The sequence below is a fragment of the Pseudorca crassidens genome, chromosome X (assembly GCF_039906515.1).
Source record: "Pseudorca crassidens isolate mPseCra1 chromosome X, mPseCra1.hap1, whole genome shotgun sequence".
NCBI lineage: Eukaryota > Metazoa > Chordata > Mammalia > Artiodactyla > Delphinidae > Pseudorca > Pseudorca crassidens.
In genome coordinates, this window is record NC_090317.1 from 43,365,645 (window position 1) to 43,393,169 (window position 27,525).

The 27,525-nt window shown below is 39.6% G+C and overlaps 1 protein-coding gene across 1 annotated transcript; it reads right to left on the reverse strand.

Annotated features, from left to right (window-relative positions):
- Window positions 1–21,803: 21,803 nt before the first annotated feature.
- BEX4 (brain expressed X-linked 4) lies at window positions 21,804–23,381 on the reverse strand. Its single transcript, XM_067724002.1, has 3 exons — window positions 23,224–23,381; window positions 22,748–22,825; window positions 21,804–22,412 (listed from the first exon to the last, which is right to left on the reverse strand). The coding sequence occupies exon 3, from the start codon at window positions 22,405–22,407 to the stop codon at window positions 22,045–22,047; it is 363 nt and encodes a 120-aa protein (XP_067580103.1). The 5' UTR covers window positions 22,408–22,412; window positions 22,748–22,825; window positions 23,224–23,381; the 3' UTR covers window positions 21,804–22,044.
- Between the last annotated feature and the right edge of the window lie 4,144 nt (window positions 23,382–27,525).

The window sequence follows — 27,525 nt, forward strand, 5'->3', positions numbered from 1 at the left end:
AAGAATAAAATACCTAGGAATTTGCCTACCTAAGGATGGGAACTTTTTAAGGGAAGAAGATAAGACTTCAAAATTCACTAACTGAAGATGTTGGTTTTGATAGCCTTTGGCCAAGCAGTTGCCTGAACTGGATCTGATCAGGTAACTTGGAGTTAAAGCAGGAAGGGCTGACCCTTCTCTCAGTGTCCAGTGAAATAGCTCCCAAAACAATTGGGGTGAAAACGGGGATAGATCTTAGACAAGATCTCTGTCATGCCTCTCCCACCCACCTTGCTCAGACTTCCAGAAGGGCCTCTGTTGTGTCTGGGCCTGTTTGGGTGGTTCTGTAGTGACTTTAGTTCTGTGTGGGCCTGATGCAGTGCTTCTGATGTCTGCATCAGTCCAGACCCAGAGGTAGAGGAGAGAGCCCAGGTAGAGGAAGCTTGCAAAGATATGTGACCCTACAGCTCAGGAGGAAAGGGGTGTCGCCTCCTGTTTGAACAACCCCATGCGCTGTAGTTCTAGCCCACAACTTGGGGGCCATGGCAGTCAAGTTATGAATTGGTACAAAGATGCTTTTGCAGGCATTGATGGTGGAGGAAGCAATGCCATTGTGACCCTTGCTCTTTAGGTCTGTCATCTGAGAAATCATTACCACTTTTTCTGGTTGGGCAATACGGTGAAGATGAAATTCACATTCTTGGGTTTAGGAAGGCAAAGTGGTTATGTATATGACCTTAGAGTCAGATAAACTTGAGTTCCAATCTGGACTCTTCCCCTTATAGTACGTGACCTTGCATAAATCTTTTCTTGGAGACCCATGGGGTGTCCGGACATAAAACTCTTAGATCAAAAATAAAGTTTCCTTTCCATTGCTGTTATCATCATAATTATCATCATCATCACCATTATGATCAAGGGATAGTACTGAGTGAATAACCAATGGATTCCTGTTGGGCACAGGTGTCATACTGTGAAGGATTGTAACAATCACTGGCGAAGCCTTGGAAATCCATCATCTGAAAGGGTGGACCCAGTATAATCTGCTGGATTCTCTGCTTATAAGATTCTCTGCTTATAAGAAGTGTGAGGCCAGATTGGTTCATTCATCTGTAAAATGAGTATAACCCACAAGACTGTAGTGGGAAATAATGCAGAAAACTATGAAATTCCTGGCATATAATGGCTTTCAGAGAATGTTAGCTCTTTGATCATCATTATCATCCGTGTTGTCATTATCATTGTCATCATCATTATCATCAGATAATGCTGAGATAATACTCAAATAGGAACCCCAAAAGTCTGTGCTCGTTCCTTTCATCCAACCTTCTCCCTTGCCTAAAAGAAACAAAGTACAAACAAAGTACATAAACTAAATGGAAAAACTTTCATTCATTTGGAATTATAAAAGAAATAATTGAATTCTATATACATTTACATCATATATGAACTCTGGTGCCATTTCTGTATTGTAGGATGAGAAAAAGTTCCCTTCACATTTCCATTTTATTTAGTTGCCAGAAAATGTGAAATCATGAGGAAAGTCTTGCTGTCAGGAATGACAAAATATAATCTAGAAATATATCATTGACACGGAAAGTTGTTCCTTACATACTGTTTTGTGAAAAAGCCAGCTGCAAAACACAAGCACAGGTTAAGAATAAATATCAAAATATTTGAAGTGAATATTTCTAGATGGTGTTATTACAGGAAATTTATAACTTCATCTTTATCCTTCTCTCTGTTTCCAATTTTAACATTTTCAATGAGCATGTTCAGTTTTTATAATTAGAAAAAAAAGTCGTGAAGGTGAAAATAGTATAATTCTGTTCCTCCTTTCTCTTTAGCTGAAATAGGGGCTGTTGGATCTTGCAGTTCCTCATTTGCTTTCTGTTCCCTCTTACTTCTGAGGAGAACCTGGCATAAGTGTCAGAACTCTGTGGGTCCTGGCTGAGAGGCTTCCCCTCTCTATGCTACCTCCTTGCCACTCTCCCTTGTCAGCTAAATTTGTGCTGGATTCCTGTCTTTGGTCACAAGGTGGCATTTCATAATTACTTTCTAAATATTCTCCCATTTAAATGATCTTATTTTTCAAAAATAAAATAGCAATAAACAAAAATTTCAAAGAACATTATGAAAATGATTCCTAATTCTGCTTTAAAAATGTACAGGTATAGCAAAATATTGGAAGGATATACACTCAGTTGAATTTGCTAGAGACTCACAAATTTAATTTCATTTATTTATTCATTCAACAAATACTTACTGGTTGCCAACTATGTGTCAGCCAAAATCAATTTATCCATCTCAGACTTTTCTCCTGAGACTCTGTTTTCAACTGCCTGCTGATACTGACCACTTGGACTAAGATAAACATTATCCAACAATATGGGCATAACCCTACATAGACACATACTCATCACTTTTAGCCAGTTTATCCCTTAATCCTGGAGGCTCACCATGTAAAGTGGAGAACGTATGAAAAAGCAGGAAAAGTAAAGGGTTAGAGTCAGAGAAACTTTTGCTGTAATAACCATTTTTTAATTTCAAAACCTTTGTAAGTGATCAAAAGGATTCTTAGTAAGGCAAGAAGTGGATCAATAATATCAAGTTTCAAATGCAAGACATACCTATACTATTTAAAGTTGAGAGTCAAAATCTCCATTATGCATTTGAATACCATTGATTTAGATGATTTCCAAGGCCTGCTTCTTTTTTCCCCAATGTTTACTGAGCTCTTGCTAAGTGCCCTGGCCCGTCGTTAGTTCCTGAGACTAAGCAGTGAACAAAACAATGTTCCCGCCTTCATGATGCTTATATTCTGATTTACACACTTTAAAAAATTGAGGTAAAATTTGCATACAGTGAAATTCACAGATCTTAAGTGTATACTATTGAGTGTAAAATGGGACATTTCCATTACTCCAAAGTTTCCTGTCCTCTTCCCAGTCCCCCTCCCCCCACAAGTACTCACTCGGCTTATTTCTATCAATTTATATTATTTTTATCTGTTGTAGAATCTCAGATAAATGGAATCCTACAGCATGTACTCTTTTGTGTCTAGCACGTCACTCATTTTACTCGATATAATGTTTTTTAGGATTCATCCTTATAGTTGTGTGTATTGGCAGTTGATTCTTTTAAAATCATTGCTGGGTGGTATTCCATAGCATGAATATACAACAATTTGTTTTTCTATTCAGATGTTCTGGACATATGAGTTGTTTCCATTTTTAATCTATTATAAGCTGTGTTGACTTAAAAGAATGCACAACGTGAAAGTTGTGAGTTAAGTTTTATTTGGGGCAAAATGAGGACTGAAGCTGGGGAGACAGTTTCAGGTAACTGAGAAACTGCTCCGAGGAGGCAAGGCGGGGTATCAGGTTACATAGAAGTTTTGTAAAGAAAACCAGATATCTCAAGTTAAGGAATTTAGTGCTTTTCTGTGTATGGGAAGGTGCAAGAGTCAGGGCTCACTGAAATCATTCCTTTGATATGCACCTCAGCTCTCTGGGGCCAGTATCCTGTGTTTTCAAATCCTGAGTTTCCTCAGGGCTCACAGGCTCACGTTGGAGGGCTGAAATCGTTGATGACTGTGACACCCTTTGTTTGCTGATATGGCAGGAAGTATTTCATTTGTAAATATTCCATTCCAGTATCAGCTGCTATGAACATTCTTGTGCAAGTTTCTGGTGCATATATGTTCTTATTTCTCTTGGGTAAATACTCAGCAGTAAAATTGCTGGGGCATAGAAGTAGCAACTGTTTGATTTTATATGAAATCGCTGAAGAGTTTTCCAAATTTCCTGTACCATTTGGTACTCATATCAGCAATGTTTGACAATTTCAGTTGTCTTACATTCTCACCAAAATGTCAATGCCTTGAAAGAAGACTAGAGCACAGTTCTAGATTAAAACAGATTAAAAGACATGACAACTAAATATAATGTTTGACTAAGGACTATAGTTTAGATAATAGTATTATATTGATGCTAAATTTCCTGAATGTGATCATTGTATTGTGGTTGTTTAGGAGACTGTTCTTGTTGTTAGGATACAAAATGTTGATGTATTATAAGGGCTGTGATTAACTTAAAATAGTTCAGCATTGAAAAAAGGATAGAAAAATACATAACAAGAGAGAGAAAGCAATTGGAAAATATTAATTGGTGAGTCTAATCTAGATGAAGGGAATGAGTATATGGGCATTCACTCTACTATTCTTGAAATATTTTGTAAGTTTGAATTTTTTCAAAATAAAAAGTTGGTGGTAGTGGTGGTTGGGGAAAAGACAGAGATATCTGGTCAGTTCTCCAGGAGAAAAGGTGGCGGAATGAGAATCTAGAATCAAGATTGACAAATTTAGTTATCTTCAAGCATGAGGTATGTCGACTAAAGAAAAACAACCTAAACTTTGTGAGCTATGTTTTATTCGGGGACCTTACTGAGGACTATAGCCCAAGAGACAGCCTCTCAGATAGCTATGAGGAACCGTTCTGAAGAGGCAAGGGAGGAGCCAGGATATATAGGAGTTTTTGCTGACCCTCCCCCAGAAAACATGTAGTGGAACGAGAGATTACTGCTAATCACAACAAAACAAGACAAAATAAAACCAGACATTTCAAGTTAAAGATTTTACTTTCCTATGTATGGGAAGATGCACGAATCTGGGCTCATTGAAATTATTCCTTAGATATGTATCTTAATTATCTAGGGCCTATATCTTGTTTTTCTTTTCCATCCTGAATTCTCCTCAGGGTGCACTGTTAGGGGGTGGCTGCACGTGGCTTGCTGGTGGCAACATTCTTTGTTTACTGAAATGACAGGTAACATTCTTTGTCCACAGGTGATAGGTTATGCAAACAACTTTAGAGGAACACAAAGACAGGGACAGCAGGCTGAACTCTGCTTCTGCAAATAGTGTAAGAAATCGTTCCATAGGCCAGCTTGTTGGGACAGACCACCACATGTCACCAAAACTTTTTTGTGAGAGTTAAAATAGTAATATCTACACACCATGAATATGATCAGACTCCTGTGGGAGGAAGAGAGTTAGGGACTTGAGAGCATTTAAGTATCCAGTTAAAGTGGACTAGGAGCAACATTAGGATTAAGACAAAAAGAAGAATGTAGTTTAATTAGAAAAACCCATAGTACTGTATCAGATCTTGATGTGGACAGACTATGTGAGCTGCTTTGCCAGCAGTGAAAGTATCAAAAAAAGAGAGTCACAGGGATCAACGTTGGCCCTGTCCCATTTAGTCACCATCCAGTGCAGGAGGAAAGCAGTGGTCTGGAACCCCAGAGTAAGTGTTCAGAAAGTGAGTGGAAGGAAACATAAGAATGCTAGGAATGGAGTAACAGGGTGTGAAGATGTAGCAAGGATGGACGTAGAGCAAAAGAATCCAAAGCAAGAGTACTGTATTCCGTATTTACACAAGGGCTAAAAGTGCAACTGGATTCAGACTAGAAATATACCAGAGCTATAGTATAGTGGTCTCTCAGGACATAAAGTTGCCCCCCAAGAGCCACATTTTACTCTCATCTTCTAAACATTACACAAATGGCGTTCATCTCCAGTAACAGCTAAAAGTTGATATGAGAATACACGAAAATGTTCTTTACACATCAAGTTCTTCTTATCTTTGAGAATTCTGCAAAAGCAGAATGAGAATTTCCCAAAGAGATGCTGATTTCATAGGCCTGTTTTAAGGATTATTAAATGTGACATCTTCCTGTATGGAATTCAGGAATCATCCTTTTACGGGATGGGGCAATGCTTCAGGTAGGAAGTGTGAAATAAAATTCATATTTTATGGTAAGACAAGAAAAATTTAAACATAAAAAATTTTCTCTGCCCTTTGGCCTCCTCTCTCCCCTCTACTGTGCATTGTGTATCTATATTATGCATTGACCAAACCTCCTCATCAGCAGAAATACCTGCTCATCCATAAAGAGCAACATTCTCCTAGCACCAATAAGACAACTCTTTAAAAGATAACATTCCTTCTTGATCTTGTAAGGGGCCATGACAACCCAAGATCCACTACTCACTTTGTACGCTTAGATCTGTCAATAATACGTCATTTCATGTACAGCCCTTTGTCTCAAAAACATATAACCGCGCTTTGACCTCTTATGGGTGGAACAGTTCTCAGAGCTTTCTGAGAGGCTGTTCCCGGGTTATAATCCTCAATTTGGTTCGAATAAAATTTTCCATTTCTTTCTTAGAGGGACTGATTAATTTTTCGTTGAAAGGAGAACAGAAGGGAGGCTGTTACAGTAGTTTAAAGGAGGATAAGCAGCAGGTGTTGGTGACTGATTGCATGGGGACACTAGGAGAAAGTCTGGTGTGGGGAACTGGCTGAATCCTGGTGCCATTAATTTAGCTATAGACCCCAGAGAGAGATTTTGGGTGTGGAGAGAGAAGAAGTGAGAAAACACTTTGCTCAGGGTAGGACATTTAGGTGGAAAAGTCCAAAAGTAAGTTAGATAAAATAATATGGAGCTCAAAAGAGAGATATAGGCTAGAGACACAGATTTAGGAGTCAATGCTTATATGAAAGTAAACATCATAAGATTATTTGAACATTGTGGTAAGCTGAACAATGTTCCTCAAAGATATCCAGGTCTTAAATCCCTGGAACAGGTGAATTTTACCTTATATGGTAAAAGGGACTTTGCCGATGTGATTAAGTTAAAGATCTTGAGATGGGGAGATTATCCTGGATTATTCAGGTGGCCCCTAAAATGCAATTGCAAGTGTCCTTATGAAGGGAGGCAAAGGGAGAGCTGACTTGAGAAGATGAAAAGGCAATGTGATAATGGAAGCAGAAAGTATAATAGTGCAACTACAAGCCAAAGATAGCAGGCAGCCAACTAAAAGCTGGAAGAGGAAAGCAATGGGTTCTCCCCTGGAGCCCTCAGAAGGAACCAGTCCTGCCAACACCTTTAGTTTAGTCCTGTAAAACTCAAACTTTGGAGTTCTGACCTCCAGAACTTTAAGAGAATATATTTCTGTCATTTTAAGCCTCTAAGTTTGTGGTAATTTGATACTGTAGCAATAGGCAACTAATATAAACATTTTGAGAATGAAAAAAAGGTCTAGAAAGAACTGTAAGGTATACCAATATTTCAGGGGGCTTACAATATAGCTTACTGGCTATGACCACAAGTGGTGGTGTCAAACTGATCTGGATTCAAATTCAGCTCTACACTTAAGAGATGTGTGACCTTGGGCAAGTTTTTAAAACTATATACCTAAGTTTCCCTGTCTGTAAAATTGGGACAATAACACTATACCTCAAAGGACTTTTGTGAGGGTTAGAGGTGAATAGGCAACTAATGTACCTGGTACATAGCAAATACTTCATAGATGGTAGTTTTGGAGAGCCACATGTGTAAGCATGATTTACTGCTATTATTGTGTAGTTAATAAATGTTTTAATGTGGAGATGAACCAAAACTCAATGTTATTTTTTAGAGGAGTTGTATTAGCTTGTCCAGCTCAGTTTAGCAATGTAAGAGACTATATGAGGCTTGATGCCAAGGCCTGCACTGTTAATAAAGAATGCATCCATCTGGACTGCCGTACGTGTATATGCGTGTTGCATACATATATACATTTGGGAACAAACAGGTAAAAATGCAGTTTGTTGAGGATATGAGATGGCAGAAACATCTTTTTCTACTTTAGTAGTTACTTGATGACTGTGATAATAACACCACATTCTCTGTTAAGGTCTCTCTCCTCCCTGATCCCCTTAAAATTTTCAGGTATCATTTACATGCAAGTGAATTATGGTTACAAAGTTGATAAGTTATGATAAGTTACCTCTTTGGAAGAGCATAAACTCAAACTGTTTTTCAAATCCCTTGATTCTTTCTAAAGTTTCTAAAGTAGAACTTAAAACAACCAATGACCAAGAAATGGGAAAAGAATAATGTTAAAATTGAATCTGGAGCTGGAGGAATGTTAACAATCTTAAAAAAAAACAAAACAAAAAACATTTTCTCCTCCCAAATAAAAAATAGCTTTATTGTATTTATGATTTCAAAAAGAAACTATGTAGAAAAATCTTGAGAATTAGTAAAAATCACACTTTAGATCCCTGCCACCTTGCATGACAAAAGCAAGTTACTTGGTAGGCATTGGTGGCTGGGGGGAAAGGTAGGAGGAGGGAGGGAGGTGGCAGGAGAGGCAGAGGACAGAAAAGCAGAAAAGGCCAAGGCCTGGGGAAGTGGATGGAGACCTTCATTAAAAACCAGAGAAGTGGAAACTCCAACCTCAGGCTGTGATGTCACTTGTAGTTCCTCAGATTGGTGAGGACTAGAATGAATGACAGGGCAGTGCGCCGTCGGGGCTCCCCATACAGATGGGTGTAAGGAGGGGCGCGGTCTCTGTGAGTGTGTATGTGGCAGGAGTGTGGTGGGAGTTCCTGATGCACAGCCTGCCGGCTGAGAGGTGGGTGGGGGTCCTCGGAGCCAGTTGAGGGGGGTGGGGCGGTTGGCAAGCTCGGTAATGACGCGAGGACCTCCTGTGACCAGGAGCCAAGGTGTGCATAAGTCCCTCTAGTTCAGGTCTTTTTCTCTGCAGTACTCACTCCCCTTTTCCATCGAGTGAGGCTGGCATCTGGCCAAGAGAGGGAGGGGGATGAACACACTTCCCCAGAACAAAGCAGGTCTGTGTGAGCAATTAGACCAGGAACTCTGCGTTGATGGTGGCATGAGTGGGTGCGTGGAGGCGAAGGAAGGCAAAGAATGAAGTCGGTCTGGGCCTGTTTCATCGACACCTCTTTAACCTTTTGGAACAAAAATGATGGGCCTTGGGATGGAAGGAAGGGCTGGAGAAGAAGGTCAGGAGGGAAGGAGGGAACACAGAGACTTGGGAATAGTTTGGAAATAATCCTTTGATTTTACAGCCTGTCTACAGGGAAGCGGTGGATAAACACGGAGATGAGCCTTGAAATTAAGAGGGAGGAGGTAAAACAAATGATTATCTAGGGGCGCACAGTGCATTAACAAAGACTAAGAAATCATTAAAACGAATTCCCTACTCCAATAAGGTGGGTATTTCATGGCTGGGGGTGGGGGCGAGGCAGGGCGGGGAGCAGGAGATTTGAGACTTGAAGAGATGGTGTAGGCCAGTCTTAAAGGAGACCCTTGTCTAGTGTACTGGTCTGTTCACCAAGCACTGCCATACCACACTGTCTCTCATCTGTCTGCAGGTCCAAATGTCCATTAGCTGTGTCTCAGTCCAAGAGGAAAAAAGGAGGAGGAAACTGCTTGGGATTGGGGCAGGTAGGTATGACACAGTGCCCTGGACTGGAGCCCCTGGTGCTGGTGGGCTGAAGGAGTGGATATGGCCCAGGCCAGAACGTAACTAGGACTTCACACTGCTCCTACTTGCCCCTCAGTCAGTAAAAGAAGACTCATGGAAAGAACTAAAGGGGAAATTGTTGAAAGAGACTGAGGGAATCTAGAGGTGCCCTTTGGGTATGGGAGAAAGGCAAGAAAGAACCTGAAGAGAACAGAGGAGTGAATTACAGGATGAGAGATACATTTACACCCCTTACTTGATTCAAGAAAGTGGATGGATGATGGAATGAACAACACAATAGAAAAGTGTCTGGAAGAGACAAAAAAGATTAAGAAATAAATTTAGAGTAATGCATTGGAAGCAACGACAGTCCAGGAAGCAGCCATATCCGATTTAATGCTTTTTGCCTTCAATTCTTTTTTTTCCTATATAATTAGAGGCTGACTTTTATTTTTGGTGGCATTCTCTAGTTATAACTGTGCTCATCTTACTTTTGAACTTTTGATGGTACTGGTTTTATTTTTTTAATTTATTTTTTATTGAAGTATAGTTGAATTACAATGTTGTGTTAATTACTGCTGTACAGCAAAGTGACTCAGTTATACATATATATATATACATTCCTTTTCATATTCTTTTCCATTATGGTTTGTCACAGGATATTGAATATAGTTCATTGTGCTATACAGTAGGACCTTGTCGTTTATCCATTCTATATATACCAGTTTGCATCTGCTAATCCCAAACTCCTGCTGCTACCTTCTTCCACCCTTTCCCCCTTGGCAACCACCAGTCTATTCTCTTTGTCCCTGATTCTGTTTCTGTTTCATAGATAGGTTCATTTGTGTCATATTTTAGATTCCACATATAAGTGATATCATATGGTATTTCTCTTACTGACTTACTTCACTTAGTATGGTAATCTCTCATTGCATCCATGTTGCTGCTAAAGGCATTATTTCATTCCTTTTTTTTTTTTTTTTCGGTACCTGGGACTGTCACTGTCGTGGCCTCTCCCATTGCAGAGCACAGGCTCCGGACGCGCAGGCTCAGCGGCCATGGCTCACAGGCCCAGCTGCTCCACGGCATGTGGGATCTTCCTGGACCGGGGCACGAACCCGTGTCCCCTGCATCAGCAGGCAGACTCTCAAACACTGCGCCACCAGGGAAGCCCTATTTCATTGCTTTTTATGGCTGAGTAGTATTCCATTGTACTTACATACCACATCTTCTTTATCCACTCATCTGTTGATGGACATTTAGGTTGTTTCTATGTCTTGGCTATTGTGAATAGGGCTGCTGTGAGCATAGGGGTGCATGTATCCTTTTGAATTATACTTTTGTCTGGATATACGCCCAAGAATGGGATTGCTGGATCATATGGTAATTCTATTTTTAGTTTTCTGAGGAACCTCCATACTGTTTTCCACAGTGGCTGCACCAACTTACGTTCCCGCCAACAGTGTAAGAGGGTTCCCTTTTCTCCACACCCTCTCCAGCATTTGTTATTTGTAGACTTTTTAATGATGGTCTTTCTGACCCACGTGAGGTGGTACCTCATTGGAGTTTTGATTTGCATTTCTCTAATAACTAGCAATATTGAGCATCTTTTCATGTGCCTATTGGCCATCTGTATTTCTTCTTTGGAGAAATGTCTCTCTAGGTTTTCTACCCATTTTTTGAGTGAGTTGTTTGTTTTTTTGCTGTCAAGTTGTATGAGCTTTTTGTATACTTTGGAAATTAAGCTCTTGTCAGTCACATCGTTTGCAAATATTTTCTCCCATTCTGTAGGTTGCCTTTCATTTTGTTTCTGGTTTCTTTTGCTGTGCAGAAGCTTGTAGTTTGATTAGGTCCCATTTGTTTATTTTCATTTTTATTTCTATTGCCTTGGGAGACTGAGATGGTACTGGTTTTAGATGTTCCTGTTATTAGCAGTATCTCATTGGATTTTGTCTTGTGATTCTATATGCAAGTTTGCATTTTAGTAGGGGATTTTTTTCCAATTTTCACAGAAAAAAAGTCATTATATATTGTACTGTGAATAAAGGAGGCTGAAAAGTAGTGTGTGTGTGTGTGTGTGTGTGTGTGTGTATCAACTGACTTGTTATTTTAATAATTTTCACTTTTTTATTTTTAAACATTTTATTATTTTTGTGACACAAGTAAAACATGTTCTCAGGAAAATGAGAAAATACAGATATGCAAAAAATACAAAAAATGTTTTTCTCTCCACTTTAATATTTACCCAGATAGGTACTGTTGCTTGGGCCCTGATGCATCATACATACAAACACAAAGTTATTTTAACTTACAGGCACCTCCTATCCATGATGAATGCATTGGGGGCTAGGGAGGTGGGGAAGCAATTAAATTTGAGCAACAGGCACCACACTATAGTGAGGATTGCTCCTGCTTTGCCACTCTGACATGCATAACTCTGTCTGCCTGACTGTTTCATTAAGTTCAAATCATTATATTTTCTCCTATTAAGGCCACTCTTCCAGGTCAGGAGGCTTATCTGAACTTTTTCATTTTATAGAGGCCCACTAAGTTCAAGCTGGAACATTAAACTCCTTACTCTCACACAATCTATATCCCACAAATCAATCTATAAGGCTAAGTACTGTGTTAAGTATCATTATTTCCCATATATTGTGCCCAGTTAAAACAAAGATATCTTTTGTCATCTTGGTCTCCTAAGTGCCTACTAAGGTACCTTACTATCTAGATATCTTACACATATTAAACACCCCATCAAGGCAGGAATGTACCACTCCTACCTACCTTGGGATCAATTTTTAAAAGGCCCTTTCCTTTGATATTTGGCTTTTGTTCTTGTTCTTTTTATCGGGTTGAATGTTTACCATAATTTCACCACAACTATTAAAACTAGTGCAATAGTGGAGTACTGCAACCTCCATCTCCCTTTCCAGAAGTTCATGCTGTTTGGTGGACCAACAAATGTGCTTGGAAAATTCCTGCTTAGAAAAGCATAGTGAAAAGATAGTACATAATGTCATTTTATTGGTTCTCAGGGCTGTCCTGACTGAGTGCTTATGAGACAAGTGCTTCATACTTGTAACCTTCAATCTGTTTCTTCTGTCTGTCTTGGGCTCCATTATAACCCTGATGCCTAGAGGAGTGGTTCTCAAACCTTAGAGCACATCATAATCACCTGGCAGACTTGTAAACACAGATGGTTGAGGCCTACCCCCAGAGTTCTGATTCAGTATGGAGCGGGGCATGAGAATTTGCAATTTTAACAAGTTCCTAGGTGATGCTGCTGGTCTGGCCATTACACTTTAAGAACTACTGACCTAAAATAGTAATTGGTAGGTACTCAATAAATTTGTTGAATAAATTAATGAAATAAATTAATCTTAACAATAACTATTTGAAATACATTAGAATTACTTTTTACAAACAGGACACCTGAGGGACAAAGGAGTTAAGTGAATTGTGCAAAGTAAGAACTGAACCCAATTTGCCTATATCTAAAGTCACGGTTCTTAACAACTATGTCTTGCTGTGTCCTCTGGGCCAATTTAATGTTTTTAACTTTAGGATATTAGAAAAGTTATTACCATACTCTAGTCTTTGAATGTTTTTCCTATTAGCATGTTCAAATTTTCTTTTCCTTTTCTTTTTCTCCTATAAGCATGTATTATTACTGTAATCAGAAAATTCCATAAAGAATATTATAAATGCCTTAAAACAAAATAACATCATAAAGCATGTTAAAATACATATAAACAATGCAATGCAATGCAATATTTACAACATGTATTATAGATTTGGAGTTAATCATATTTGAGTGGCTCTAACAACTCAATAGCAAAACGGACTCAGGATATGAATGGGAAATTCACAGTAAGGGAAGCATAAAGGGCCAATAAACAAATGGAAACTCAACTAACAACAGAAAAATTACAAACGAAAACAAAAGAAATCCTTCTTTTGTCTAATCAAATCAGAAAAGATTAAAAAGGTTGATAAGATTCTGTGCTTGCTTGGGTGTCAGTAAATAGAACTATTATATGCTGTGGGTGGGAGTAATATATAAGCACAACCTTTATGGAGTGGGGTTTGTATACAGATGTCAATTAGAACAATAATGATAATATTGAAATTTGAAAACAACACAAATACCCATGAGTAGAGGATTGGCTCAATACATTATGATACACATAATTAAAGGAATACAGGCATACCTTGGAGATATTTTTGGCTCGGTTCCAGACCACCACAATAAAGGGAATATTGCATAAAGTGAGTCACACTGGTTTTCCAGTGCATATAAAAGTTATGTTTAGGGCTTCCTTGGTGGCACAGTGGTTGAGAGTCCGCCTGCCAATGCAGGGGACACGGGTTCGTGCCCCGGTCCGGGAAGATCCCACATGCCGCGGAGGGGCTAGGCCCGTGAGCCATGGCCGCTGAGCCTGCGCGTCTGGAGCCTGTGCTCCGCAATGGGAGAGGCCACAACAGTGAGAGGCCCGCGTACCGCCAAAAAAAAAAAAAAAGTTATGTTTACACTGTACTGTAGTCTGTTAAGTGTGCAATAGCATTATGTCTAAAAAAAAAGTACCTACCTTAATTTAAAAATACTTTACTGCTAAAAAAATGTAAACCATCATTTGAGTCTTCATTGCGTCGTAGTAGTAACAGCAAAGGTTACTGATCACAGATCACTATAACAAATATAATAATAATGCAAACGTTTGAAATATTGCAAGAATTACTAAAATGTGACAGAGACATGAAGTGAGCAAATGTTAGAAAAATAGTGCCAGTAGACTTGCTTGATGCATGTTTGCTTCAAACCTTCAGTTTGTAAAATAAGTAGTGTCTTCAAATCGCAGCAAATTGAGGTACGCCCCAGTATAGATGTAAATGTGTGAATGTATTGATATATATGTGTGAGTACCTATGTCTGTGTGTGTATGTATACACATACCAATATTGTCTAATTCTTTCCACTCTAATTCTAATTCACTCTAATTCTTTCTCCCAGAGAGCCTAGGAGCCCAGCACCCCAATAGCAATAAGCACACCTAGTATCCATATCTTGTCTTCTAAATACCATTATTCAATAAAAAGAACAAGAATTCCTTGGAGAAATGTTTGATTACATGGATGGGGCAGGTAAAGAACACAATGGGCCTGGAACATTTTGCTGTGCCAGAAAGCAAAGTGCTCAAAAAATGATGGGGGGAGGCATACCAAAAGGACACAGAGGTCAGTCTGAAGAGGCTCCTCACAAACCTGATAGGATAGAAAGAAAATACTACAGCAACATTTCTGTGACATTCCTGCCAAAGATGCATAACCTGAATCCACTCAAGAAGAAATATCAGGCAAACCCAAATTTAGGGGCAATGTAAAAAATAACTAAACTATAACGTCATGAAAGTCATGACTTGAGGGCATACTTTATACTGAAGGATAATAGACATGACAACTAAATGCAACCAGTGATTCTGAACTGGATCCTTTTGCCATTGTTAGAATAACTGCTAAAAATCCACTGGGGTCTGAGTTTAGATGGTAGTAATGTATCAATGTTAATTTCTGATTTTGATAATTGTATTGTGGTTATGCTGGAAAATGTCTGTGTTTGTGGAAAATGTGCACTAAAGATGTTTGGGGTTATGTTCATTTTCTACTGCTGTGTAATATATTACCATGAACTTTGCAGATTAAAACAATGCCTTTTATTAGCTCACAGTTCTGTAGGTCAATAGTCTGGGAGGGCTTGACTAGTTCTCTGCTTAGAGTCTCACGAGGCTGAAATCAAGGTGTTGGCTGTCCTGGGCTCTTATCTGGAGGATCAGGGGAAGAAGCCCCTTCAAAGCTCATTCAGGTTGTTTGCAGAATTCAATTTTTTTGCAGTGATAGGACTGATGTCCCCATCTCCTTGCTTGCTTTTGACAGGGGGTTGCTGTCAGCTCCTAGAGGTTTCTCTCTGTCCTTGCACTTGACCCCTGTCATCTTCAGACCAGCAATGGTGATGCATCCAAGCTTTATCATGCTTCCAATTTCTCTCACTTCCCTTCTGCCAACAGTCATATAAAAGTTTCTCCTTTTGAAGGGCTTGTGTGATTAAATTAGCCCCACCTGAATAATCTCGCTTTTGCCATATATGTAACATAATGGTAGGAGGTGAAAGACATAGGGGCCCTCTTCAAATTCTGCATACCATAAGATTAACGGGGCATCAGGCTGGCATTACTCTCAAATAATTCAGGGAAAAAAATTCTCTGTACTGTTTTTGCAATTTTTCTCTAAGTTTGTGATTTTTCTTCAAGTTAAAAAATTAAAAGTAAACATAAAGATTTAAACAGTGCTGTTCTGGTTCCAAGTAAGATAGAATAGGCACATTCTAGCTTTCTGTAGCACTGAACACAGTTGTGAAAAACCAGACAGAATGTGTGGTGCAGCTATTTGAGTTCTCTGTAAAGGAAACATTAAATGGCAGATGTATTGGGAAAGAACCAGAATCCAAAGTGCCATCAAACTGATAGATTTAAACAAGACCCAAAATCTAGTAACATGATATTCAATGTCCCATATACGAACCAAAATTACTCAGCATATAAGAAACCATGAAAATCTCAAAAAGCATGGGGAAAGACAGTCAACAGACACCAATGATGGGATGACAGATGCTGTCTGTAAATATTTGCTAGCCTTTAAAGCAACTATTATAAAAATGCTCAAAAGAGCCATCACTCTTGAAAAACTAATTAAAAATGAAATTATCAGCAAATAAATAAATATAAAAAAGAACTTAATGTAAGTTTTAGAACTGCAAAATGCAATAACTAAATTTTAAAACTGACATGATGGATTCAATGGAAGTATGGAGATGACAGAGGAAGGAGACAGTTAATTTGAACACAAATCAATCAATAGATATTGTCTAATTTAAACAGCACCCTAGATAAAACAGATAAACTCAATGGCCCTACAACTATTAAAAAAATCAAGTTCATAGTTTAAAACCATCCAGAAAGAAAACTCTAGGCCCAGATAGTTACACTGGCAAATTCTACCAAACATTTAAAGAAGAAAAAGCACCAATTGTACACACTCTCTTCCAGAAAATAGAATATGTGGTAGGCAGAATTATGATCCTACAAATATCCACACCCTAATCCCTGGAACCTATGAACATGTTTTGTTACATGGCAAAATGGACTTTGCTGATTTGATTAAGGGTTTGGACCCTGAGATGAAGAGATTGTCCTGGATTATCCATGTGAGCCCAATCTAATCCTTAAATGCAGAGAACATTTCCAATCTAGGTCAGAGAGATGAGATACAAGGAGGAGGAGAAATTCAAAATGTAATAAGCACTTTACCAGCCATTGCTGGCTTTGAAGATGGAGAAAGAGGGTCATGAGCCAAAATATGTGGGTGACTTCTGGAAGCTGGGAATGACCTTTAGCTGACAGTCAGTAAGAAAACAGGGATCTCAGTCCTACAACCACAAGGAACTAAATTCTGCCAACAGTCTTTGTGAGAAAAGAAACAGATGTTCCCCTAGAGCCTCCAGAAAGGAATACAGCTCTGCTGACATCTTGATTTTTGGCAGGTGAGACTTATGACCTAGATAATCATAAGATAATATATTTGTATTGTTTAAGGCTCTAAGTTTGTGGTAATTTCTTATGACAGTAATTGAAAACTAATACATTTTTGTATTAGTTTGTATAGTTTTGAAAACTAATACAAAACTAAGAAATACATTCCAACTCATTTTGCAATGTCAACATTACTCTGATACCAAAGCAGAGAAATATAGTACAAATAAAGAAAACTAAAACCAATATCCCACATATTACCAGATTAAATTTTTCAATACATAGAAAGAACAATCTACTGCAACCAAGTGGGGTTTATCCTGAGAATGAAAGGCTAATTCAATATTTGAAAATCAAGCAATGCAATCCATCACATTAAGAACCCAAAGAAGAAAAAACACATGAGCATAGCCATAGATGCAAAGAAGTCTTTTGACAAAATGCGATATCTATTAATGATGAAAACTCTTAGCAAACTATGAATAGAAGTCAACGTCCACAACCTGATAAAAGGCTTCTACAAAAAACCTTCAGCTAACAAATTAAATGGTGAAGGACCGAATATTTTCTCTCAAAACTGGGAACAAGGCAAGAATATCGACTCTCAGCACTCTTATTCAACATCATAATGGAAGTCTTATCTGGTGCAACAAGGCAAGAAAAAGAAATAAAAGACATACAAATTGTAAAGTAAAGAAAATTTTCCATATTTGTGGATGACATTATTGTCTATGAACAAAGTTCCAAGAAACATATATTGGAAAAGAAGAAATGAAACCAAAATAACTAGACACGCATAACTAAAAAAAATGGACTTCAAAACATACCTCACAACTTATAGAAAAATTAACTCAAAGTATAATATACTTAAATGTTAAATTTTCCTTGAAATATATCTAAATGTGTTAAATATACATGTACAACACAATGTAAATCATAAAATGTAAATGTAAAGCATAAGAATCTGGAAGAAAATATAGGAGAATATCTGTGTGATCTTGGTTTTGGCAATGAGTTTTCAGGTATGACACCAAAAGAAAATATTTACAAGTATGACACCCATAAAAGAAAAAAAAAAGATAAATTGGACATTATCAAAATGAAAACTTTTGCTCTGTGAAAGACACTGTTAGGAGAGTGAAAAGGCAAATCATGCTGGGAGAAAATATTTGCAGATTGCACATCTTATAAAATACTTATATCTTGAATATTTAAAGAACTCTTAAAACTCAGCAAAGGAAAACAAAAAATTCAATTAAAACATTGTCAAAATATCAAAATATGCTGTGTATCATTATTCACCAGAGAAATGAAAAGGAAAACCACAAGATAGTACTACACACTCTTTAGAATGGTTAAAATTTTTAAATATTGACAAAAATATCGTGACCATACTAAGTATTGCTGAGAATGAGGAGAAATTAGAACTCCAATACTCTACTGATAGAAATGTAAAATGGTGAAACCTCCTTGGAAAAACAGTTTGGCAGTTTCTTAAAAATGAAACTTACAATTTCCATACAACATAGCCATTCCATTCCTAGGTATTTACCCAAGAAAATTAAAACATATGTCTACACGAAAATTTGTACGTGCATATTCATATCAGCTTTATTTGTAATAGCCAAAAATTGGAACGTACCTAAATGTCCATTAACAGATGAATGGATAAGCATTCACCGTACCATGTAATACCACTCACCAATAGAAAGGAATATGCTATTATTTCATGTAAAATCGTTATGTTTAAAGAATGAAGCCAGACAAAAATAAAAGAGCATGTGCTCTATGATTCATTTTATATTTAAAAATACTATAAAATGAAAACTATAGTGACAAAAAACAGCTCAGAAGTTGAGTGGGGTTGGGGGTGTAAGGAGGGAGAGATTACACATGGGATGAAAGAGATTTGGGGAGATGATGGAAGTGTTTGCTATTTTGATTATGATCATGGTTTCATAGGCCTAAATATATGTAAAACAGATCAAATTGAATACTTTAGGTACTTCTAAAACTTTAATTGTACATTTAAAAAAAATTGAAGTATAGATGATTCACAATGTTGTGCAATTGTACCTTAATAAAGCTAAAATAATTACTCACTTGTAGGTACTAACTGAAAAGGCTGAGAGTGATAACCTGTCTTGTTGTTTATTCTCATGATATTTGATTTACTTGTTTTTGCTTTTTTCATTGTAAGTTCATTTTTTTCCTTGCTGGTCTCTTTAAATACTCCCTCAGTGATATTTCCATTTTCTGTAATTTGAAGAAAACAGCATATGCTGCTGAAAGGTTGACCCTCCTCAGAGATCTCCCCGTTTTCTCCTTATTTACTAGACTTCTATCCCAATCCTTGCTTGAAAATCTGTAAAAACATACATATTTTCCTCAAGATACTAAAAATTTACCAACATGAAAGTATAAACAACTGATAGGGATGAATGTATTAGTTCCTTTTGTTGTTCCTGGTTGACTCACTTTTCTTTTGTTTTCATAAGAGATTCATTTTATTTCCTTGCAGGCTTCTTTAGGACACTCCCACTGACATCTCTCCATCATTACCTTAAAAAGTCAGATTGTACTGTTCACCAAGATCAGGAAAAACTGACTCTCCTATGGGATATATAAATTAATGGAAGCATTCACGTGATACTCAGTTCTCCTTCAATCACCTTCTGACTCGGCTCCCTGACTTTTACTTTTTTCCGGAAAGTTCTGGCCTCATTCCACCCTTACAGAAACATCCAGGAAAGGGCACTTCCTTCAGTTCGACTTTAAGCAATCATGTTTTGATCATGGTCCCTGAACTTTACTGCTTCTAGAAAATTCTGTACTCATCCCCTACCATAAGAGGAACTCCCAGGAGAGGGATGTTAATTTCTCTTTCCACAATCACATTGTGACCTTATTCCTTGAACTTTATCACTTCCAGAAAGTTCTGACTGCATCATCCCGCTCCCTCAGAAACACCAATGGGAGGGGATTTCAGTTCTTCAAAAAAACATACTCTGAACCAAAATATTGACCCTTACTTCTTCCAGAAAGTCTGTTCTCATCCCCCACCATCCCCAAAAACCCTGGTGAGGCTGCCTTGCTTTCCTTCCACCAGTCAAGTTCTGATCTCATTCCCATATTTTAAAAAAATTGAGGCTGCTTTGGGAAATCTAGGATTGGGGTAGAAGGCACAGTATTGATTTTCTGAGGGACCAAAAAGCCATTTACGAACATCACTCCATCAGCTAGCCTTTATGAAGTGCCTATGAGTTCACCTGTGCATTTTTTTTTATCAGACTCTCCCTTCCTCTAGACAGAAAATGAAAGATCATTCCAGCCCCAAAATATTAACGGTCAGAGTCCTCCTTAAATATGTTTCTCAATTGAACGTGCAGGGACTCTGATGACTAAAGTGTGAACATCAAATAAACAGTGATTTTGTATAAGTTGTGTAAGTTTGTCCATACACACCACTGGCAATAAGCACACACTGCAAAAATTTCCAAGTCATGTCTTGTGAAGGTACTGTGGTGAGGAGACAATCACCCTGAACTGGAAACTGTGGTCCCAGCTCTACTACTCACTGGCTGTGTGACCTTGGAAAAATCACTTTCCTACCAGTTTCCTCATCTGTGAAATGAAGTTAGGACTGATAAAATGACTTCGTTTTTTTACCCTGTGACCTAGTTAGAAATACATCTTATAAGGTGACAGTATTTCTTACATGTAAAACTAAAACAAGTTTCTCAAAATGATAATTCTTAACACTACTCATGGGTGATGAACTCTGATGTTTTTTGGTTTATTCTTTTTAAAAAATTGCTTGTGACCCACAAAACTGATTTCAAGAGTTGTAATAGGTGACAATTCTCACTTTGAAGTACACTGGATTGAAGAAACTTTAAGATTTCTTTCTGCTCTATTCTAAAAATTAAAATGTCTACACTTTTCCAAAGTGTCTACATTGGAAACACTAAAAAGCAAAATATAGAACAACAGCCTCAGTCTTGCTGAGTTTGATCTTCCTCAGCTTGTTATCAGTTACAAAAGTCAAATATTCTCCACCTCCAGATGACAAAGTCCTATAGAAAATGTCCCAGATCAGACCCCCCCCCACCAAGATGCACAGCAAAGGGTAACCTTGGTACTTAGCATCTCTGAACTCCAGTACCCTCATCTGCCACTGTCCCTACCACTCTTATAATCAGTCTATTTTAGGGTCTTGTACTTTTTTAACATTTTTGCCCATTGAATTCAGGAAGTATTCATCCTGTTATTCCACGTACTTTGTTTACACTTAATGACATGAAAGACACATACGTTCATGGAATATACATACAATGATACACACATATGTACACAGATATCCAACATACATACAAACAATAGTGGCCTCAGACTTCAGTGTACTCTAGAATTACCTGGAGAGTTTACTAATAAATGGAAATTTTGGAATCCAACTCTGTGGGTCTGGAAGATAGGAGCCAGAGGTCCTACATTCTCAAAAAGCTCCCCCATCGGGCTTCCCTGAGTGGCGCAGTGGTTGAGAGTCCGCCTGCCGATGTAGGGGACACGGGTCTGTGCCCCGGTCCGGGAAGATCCCACATGCTGCGGAGCGGCTGGGCCCATGAGCCATGGCCGCTGAGCCTGCGCATCCAGAGCCTGTGCTCCACAACGGGAGAGGCCACAGCAGTGAAAGGCCTGCGTATCGCAAAAAAAAAAAAAAAAGCTCCCCCATCAAGGTATTTTTATGCAGATGGTGGACTCACACTCCTTGAAAAACAGTACGACATACATTCTTAAAAGATACTGAATTATGAATATGATCCTTTCTGGTTGAGGACAAGAAAAAATAGTCAAAAGACAATTGAGATTTTGAGTCCAGGGATCTAGGAGAGGAAAGGTAACATTAACAAAAAATAAAGACTTGTGTGTCACAGGAAGATTGCTTTGTAAACTGCTTTATTAATTTCGTATTATGAAAAGAATAATTTTCCTATAACTGGATGAAATTGCCCTGCTGACAGAAAGTTTCACAGAGACAAAGCAATATTCAATTAGAAACTGGTAAGTGGAAACACCAAAAGGTTTACAGAAAAAGTAAATCAGAAAAACTACAAGCATGTAGAGCAGAGGCCACATTACTGACCTCAGGGATAATCTTAGGATTCAAGGTATAAGGCAAAACTCATAATGATTGTCAGGTTCAGGAGTTTGGTAGCGCAAATGATGCCTCATTTGCTGCTTCTTAGTCTTTCTCCTGATTTCCATCATCTGCCCTACGTGCTTTTCTACATCATCCCCCACTTCATTGTGATCAATATGCCTGCTGGGTATGGCCCATCGAAAATTAGGGACAAGTCGTCTAATCCGTCCCAGCCTGACATTTCCTCCAGGCTTCTGGCCTCTACCCCCTCCTAAATCGCGTGATTCCTCTCCATTCTGCAAAGGGGCCTGGTCCCCGCCTTCCTTTTCCTGTTGGGTATTTTCCATGTTGAGATTTTTTACTGCTTGTTCCTCTTTGGACGCCATTGCTCCTAGAAGACAAAAGACAAGAGAATGGACTATTTTCTGGGTGGACTGATCAGCACCGAGGACAGAGGCCCTACTAAGCACCTCTCAAGACTTCCAGCCCCGGATGTAAAGGCTCTTCAAATTTTCGTTTTCCCACCTGAGAGGCTCCTTATGCCCTCTAGGGGGCCCCCAGTCCAAGCTCTCCCCCTCCCTCGCCCAAAACCCACCATTTGCCCTGCCTATCCATGCCCACGTCTCTGCAAGCACCAAAATGGAGGATGGGGTAGGGGGCAGTATTTGGGGCTTCTTAGGGCTATCCACACGTTCCCCCCACATCCCAACTGTCCCCCGCACAGACCTGGGCCTATCCTCGCGGTCTCCTGCTCCTCCCGATTCTTGCTGCAAGTGCGCCGCCGCAACACTTCGACTCGCAGACCTGCAGAGAGTAAGGGTGGGGGAAGGGGGGCTGCTGCATCCGGACGCTCGGCCCCTTCTCAGCCCCGCATCTCCCACCCCCGGCCACCCCCACCCAGCGTCCCCCGCTCCCATCCTCAGCCGCCCCCGCGCCGACCACCATTTTCTACCCCGAGAAGAAAGGGGGCGGGGCGGGGGTGTCGGAAAAGCTCGCTGTGTTGCGAGAAGCAGGCAGTCGCCTCAGGGCCGCGCGGCCCGCCCCCAGAGAAGGCCTACCGTTTTCTGTGGCCAAACGCTAGGCCGCAGGGGGCATGGGGGCTGCGGTCTCCGCCCCGGGGCAACCGGATCCCCGGGGAGGGGTCCGCAGGCCGTGTCCGTTCGCCAACGCCACCTCTGGGGACCCCCCTCCGGGTCCCTTACCTGCTCCTCCCGCGCCTCTTATTTTTGGGGGCCGACCCCGGCCCGCACTCCCGCAGGGACCGAGAAGGCAGCGAGCAACAGCTTGGTCTACCGTTAGAGCGCGGCGAGCGCCAGTCGGCGCTGGCCGTTCACGTGAGGCCTCCGTCACCGCGGGACGCCACGCCCTTGCCACGCCCTCTCCTGCACTACGGGGTCGCGCCGAGCCGGCCGGTCGCGCGGAGCCGGCCGTGCGCACCCCTCTGCACCCCGTGTCACTTGTCCAAGCACCGGCCTGGGCCCCGAAGCTCTCCTTTTTTTGTGTGTTCCTGGGCCTTTCTCTAACGGCCGTAGAAGGACAGTATCTTCCCAGGGGGCCATTGGCCATTCCCACTGCTCTTCAGGGGACTTGCCTTTGCCCTCCTCTGCTCCCAGGATACACCCCTCCCCCTTCCAGGATTCAGGCGTAACATTTTAGGGGGTGCAAAACCCCTCTGTACTGAAGATAAATCGCACTTTAATGCAATGTTCTCAAAAAACAAAATTAATGCAAGAATATCTATGATGAGCAAGGTGCCCCAAACACCCCACCCCCAAACTGTTGTCCTCCTTGTTACCAATGCCCACTGTTTTCTCGTTTTCTCTATACGCAAATGCATGGTGGGGGCAACAGTAAGTGAATCAAGGAGATGGAGTTGTTTCTAATTATTCTTAACACTTTATTGTTTTGTTCCTGTTTTTGATTAAAAATTCCTTCTATTTATAGTTTACATTAACTTTATTTTTTGTTATGGAAAAATTTCAAACATGCAAAAATAGAATAGTATAATGAAAGGCAATGTACTCGTCACCCAGTGTACACAACAACTGAAAGTGTACTGGAACAACTCATGGCTGATCTTATTTCATCTATATCCTCACCCACTTCCCACCCTTAGAGATTATTTTTGAAGCAAATTCCAGACATAATATCACTTTGTGCATAAGTATTTCAAAGTGCACATCTACAAGGACTCTTTTTTACTGACAATCATAATACCATTATCACACCTAACAATTAATCATCCATTAGTATCATTTAATGTCCAATCCGTGTTCAAATTCCCAATTCTGTTATAGTTTTTTTAACAGTTTGCCTGGACCAGGGTCCAAATAAAACCTGATACCTACTGCTGCTTTCAGGATACTCTCTTTGTCTTTGGTTTTGAGAATTTGACTGTAACGTGTCTTGGTGAGTGTATCCTGCTTTAAATTTGTTGAGCTTCTTGGATGTATTTGTGACTGTCCTTAAATTTTAAAAGTTTTACCCATCATTTCTTCAAATAATCTTTCTTCTTTCTCTCTTTCTCCTTTTTCTTTTTGCTCCTCAGACTGGGTAATTTCAATAGACTTATCTTAAAGTTCCCTGATTCTTTCTGCTGCCTGTCTACATCTGACGTTGAACCTTGCTACTGAATTTTTCATTTCAGCTACTGTACTTTTCAGCTCCAGAATTTCTATTGTTTTTTTTTTTTATAATTTCTTCCTGATATCCCCTGTTTGGCAAAACATCATTCACCTGGTTTATTTTAGTTCTTTTTCTTTACCATTTTGGTCATATTAAAGGCAGTTGATTTAAAGTCTTATATATATATATATATATATATATATATATTTTTGGCTGTGTTGGGTCTTCGTTGCTGCGCACAGACTTTCTCTAGTTGGGGCAAGCAGGGGCTACTCTTGATTGAGGTGTGCAGGCTTCTCATTGCGGTGGCTTCTCTTGTGGTGGAGCACGGGCTCTAGGCACTTGGGCCTCAGTAGTTGTGGCATGCAGGGTCAGTAGTTGTGGCTCGTGGGCTCTAGAGCTCAGGCTCAGTAGTTGTGGTGCATGGGCTTAGTTGCTCCGTGTCATGTGGGATCTTCCCGGACCAGGGCTCGAACCCGTGTCTCCTGCACTGGGAGGCAGATTCTTAACCACTGCACCACCAGGGAAGCCCTGATTTACAGTTTTGAGGGACAGTTTCTATTAATTTTTTTCCTGTGAATAAGCTGTACTTTGTTTGTGTGCCTCATAATTTTTTGTTATTGAAACTGGACATTTTGAATATTACTATGTGGTGACTCTGGAAATCATATTCTTCCCTCTCCCCAAGATTTGTTGTTGCTGGCTATTGGTTTGTGGTTGATTGTTTGTTTAGTGATTTTTTTAAAACAATTTTTGTAAAGTCTGTATTCTTTATCATGTGTGTCAATTAAAGTCTGTTGCCTAAGCTTAGTGGTCAGCTGATGTTTTGACAGTTACTTTAAATACCTGGAGTCAATAAAAGTTAAAGAAGAAAAAAGAAGAAACATTCTCCCAGTCTTTGCAAATTGGTCCTTGCTGGGGAACTCATTCAGTCTTAGCCAGGCCATTTACAACTCTGCATTAGTCTTCACTTCCTACTTGCCTGAGCCTGAAGGACAGCCGAGGTGAAAGCTTTGGGTCTCCTCAGGCTTGTAAAGCACATGCCCACCTTTCCCTTTCATGCCATGTTCTCTCCTTTGGCAGCCATCTCATCTATACTTATATCTTCAATTGCTGTCCATCCACATATGATTCCTGCATTTCCCTCTCTAGCTCAGTCTCTGATCTAAATATCTTGCTGCATTCTTAACTTTCCCACTTGGGTGTACAAAGGTACTGAGAAATCAGGATGGCCCATCATGTTCCCTCCAGAAAGGATCCATTACATGTTGCTCATCCCAGTTAATATCACTACCTGTCACACAGATAATCAGGTGAAACATCTGAGAATCACACTAACACCTCCCTCTATACCCCCAACCCCACTCTCAAATCTTTCATGAGTTCATCTGTTTGTTCATTCATGCATATATTCACTCATCTAGTAGAAAGAGGAATATTGCTGGCTCAAGGGAAAATGGGGATAATCACACAATCAGAGTCCTGGAGTAGGTGATCCATTGCTAGGAGAAGGGCTACCATAGGAAGATTTGTCACTGCAGGGAAAGTAGTGAGCATAGGTGCTGAGGCAGGTAAATTGGTATGTTTGGTGCTGGGGGACATATAGACAATCTCTTCTGTGATAGCATTTATTTTTCCAAAAAAGCAAGAAGCCAAAAGAGCAGTTGAGAATGTTGAGGTGTGAGAGAGTGTTGAAGGTTTGTGCACAGAATAGATGTTGTGCCCCAGTGGTCTCAGATATTGAAGAAGTATACTGACTATGGAAATGTGGTAAAATTGCCTGCTAGGCCTGAGTTTTCTTCCCATATCTTACAATAGCTTTCTTTCTGCTTTGTCTCTCCCCACTTTTCCCACCAGGCTCCCACACTGGTTTTTGTCTTTTTCTGGAACAAGTCATACTCACTCCCACATCAGAGTGTGCTGTTCCGTAGGCTAATATCAAAGGTTCTTCACACACACCCTCAACTCATTCTTATCATCCAAGTCTCAGCTGAAAAGTCACGTCCATAGCATGGCCTTCTCTAGTGACAAAGCATGGCACAGCTCCAGGGATCATCATGTATGGTGTAGTCAAAGTAAGTGATGGTCTTTGAAGTTGTCAAACTGGGTGGCCCTGGAAATCCTTGACTGCCTTCTCCATAAATATTATTTTTGATCCCATTTCTCTTTTTTATTTACTTCATGGCATTCTTCACTCACTGAAATTACATTAGTTATTTTTTTATTTTATGTGTATCCAAAAGAGAATGTAAACCCCATAAGGGGAAGGGCCTTTCCTGTCTTAAGGACTCAGTAAACAAGTGCTGCATGTCTCAATTGTTACCTACCAGATACACCAAAACAGAAACATAATTAAAGTTGAATGGCAAAACCAACTGACATTGGAATCAGAGATCACAGTATGCAAAATATTTAAAGAAATCTTGGACATTTGCTATCCAGCAGTTCTCAAACTATAGTGAACATCAGAATCTACCAGAGAAATTGTTCAAAATACAGATTCTTGAACCTCAAACTCCAGGGAAAGGTCTAGGGTAAGGTCTTAAAAGTTGCGATTTTAACAAGAGCCCAGATGATTCTTATAAAAGTGGCCTGTGCTTCATGCTTAGACCAACAAATACCTTTTAAAATGCTGTTTTTCTCATTCTCAGACATAAATTGTAGCAATATTTTCTTAGGTCAGTCTCCCAAGGCAAAAGAAATAAAATCAAAAATAAACAAATGGGACCCAATCAAACATAAACTTTTGCACAGCAAAGGAAACCGTAAACAAAATGAAAAGACAACCTACAGACTGGGAGAAAATATTTGCAAATGATGCAACCAACAAGGGATTAATTTCCAAAATATGCTAACAGCTCATACAACTCAATATCAAA

What these genes read in the sequence shown, in the direction of transcription:
- BEX4 (XM_067724002.1), bottom strand. Translation starts at nt 22,407, where the DNA reads ATGGCGTCCAAAGAGGAACAAGCAGTAAAAAATCTCAACATGGAAAAT.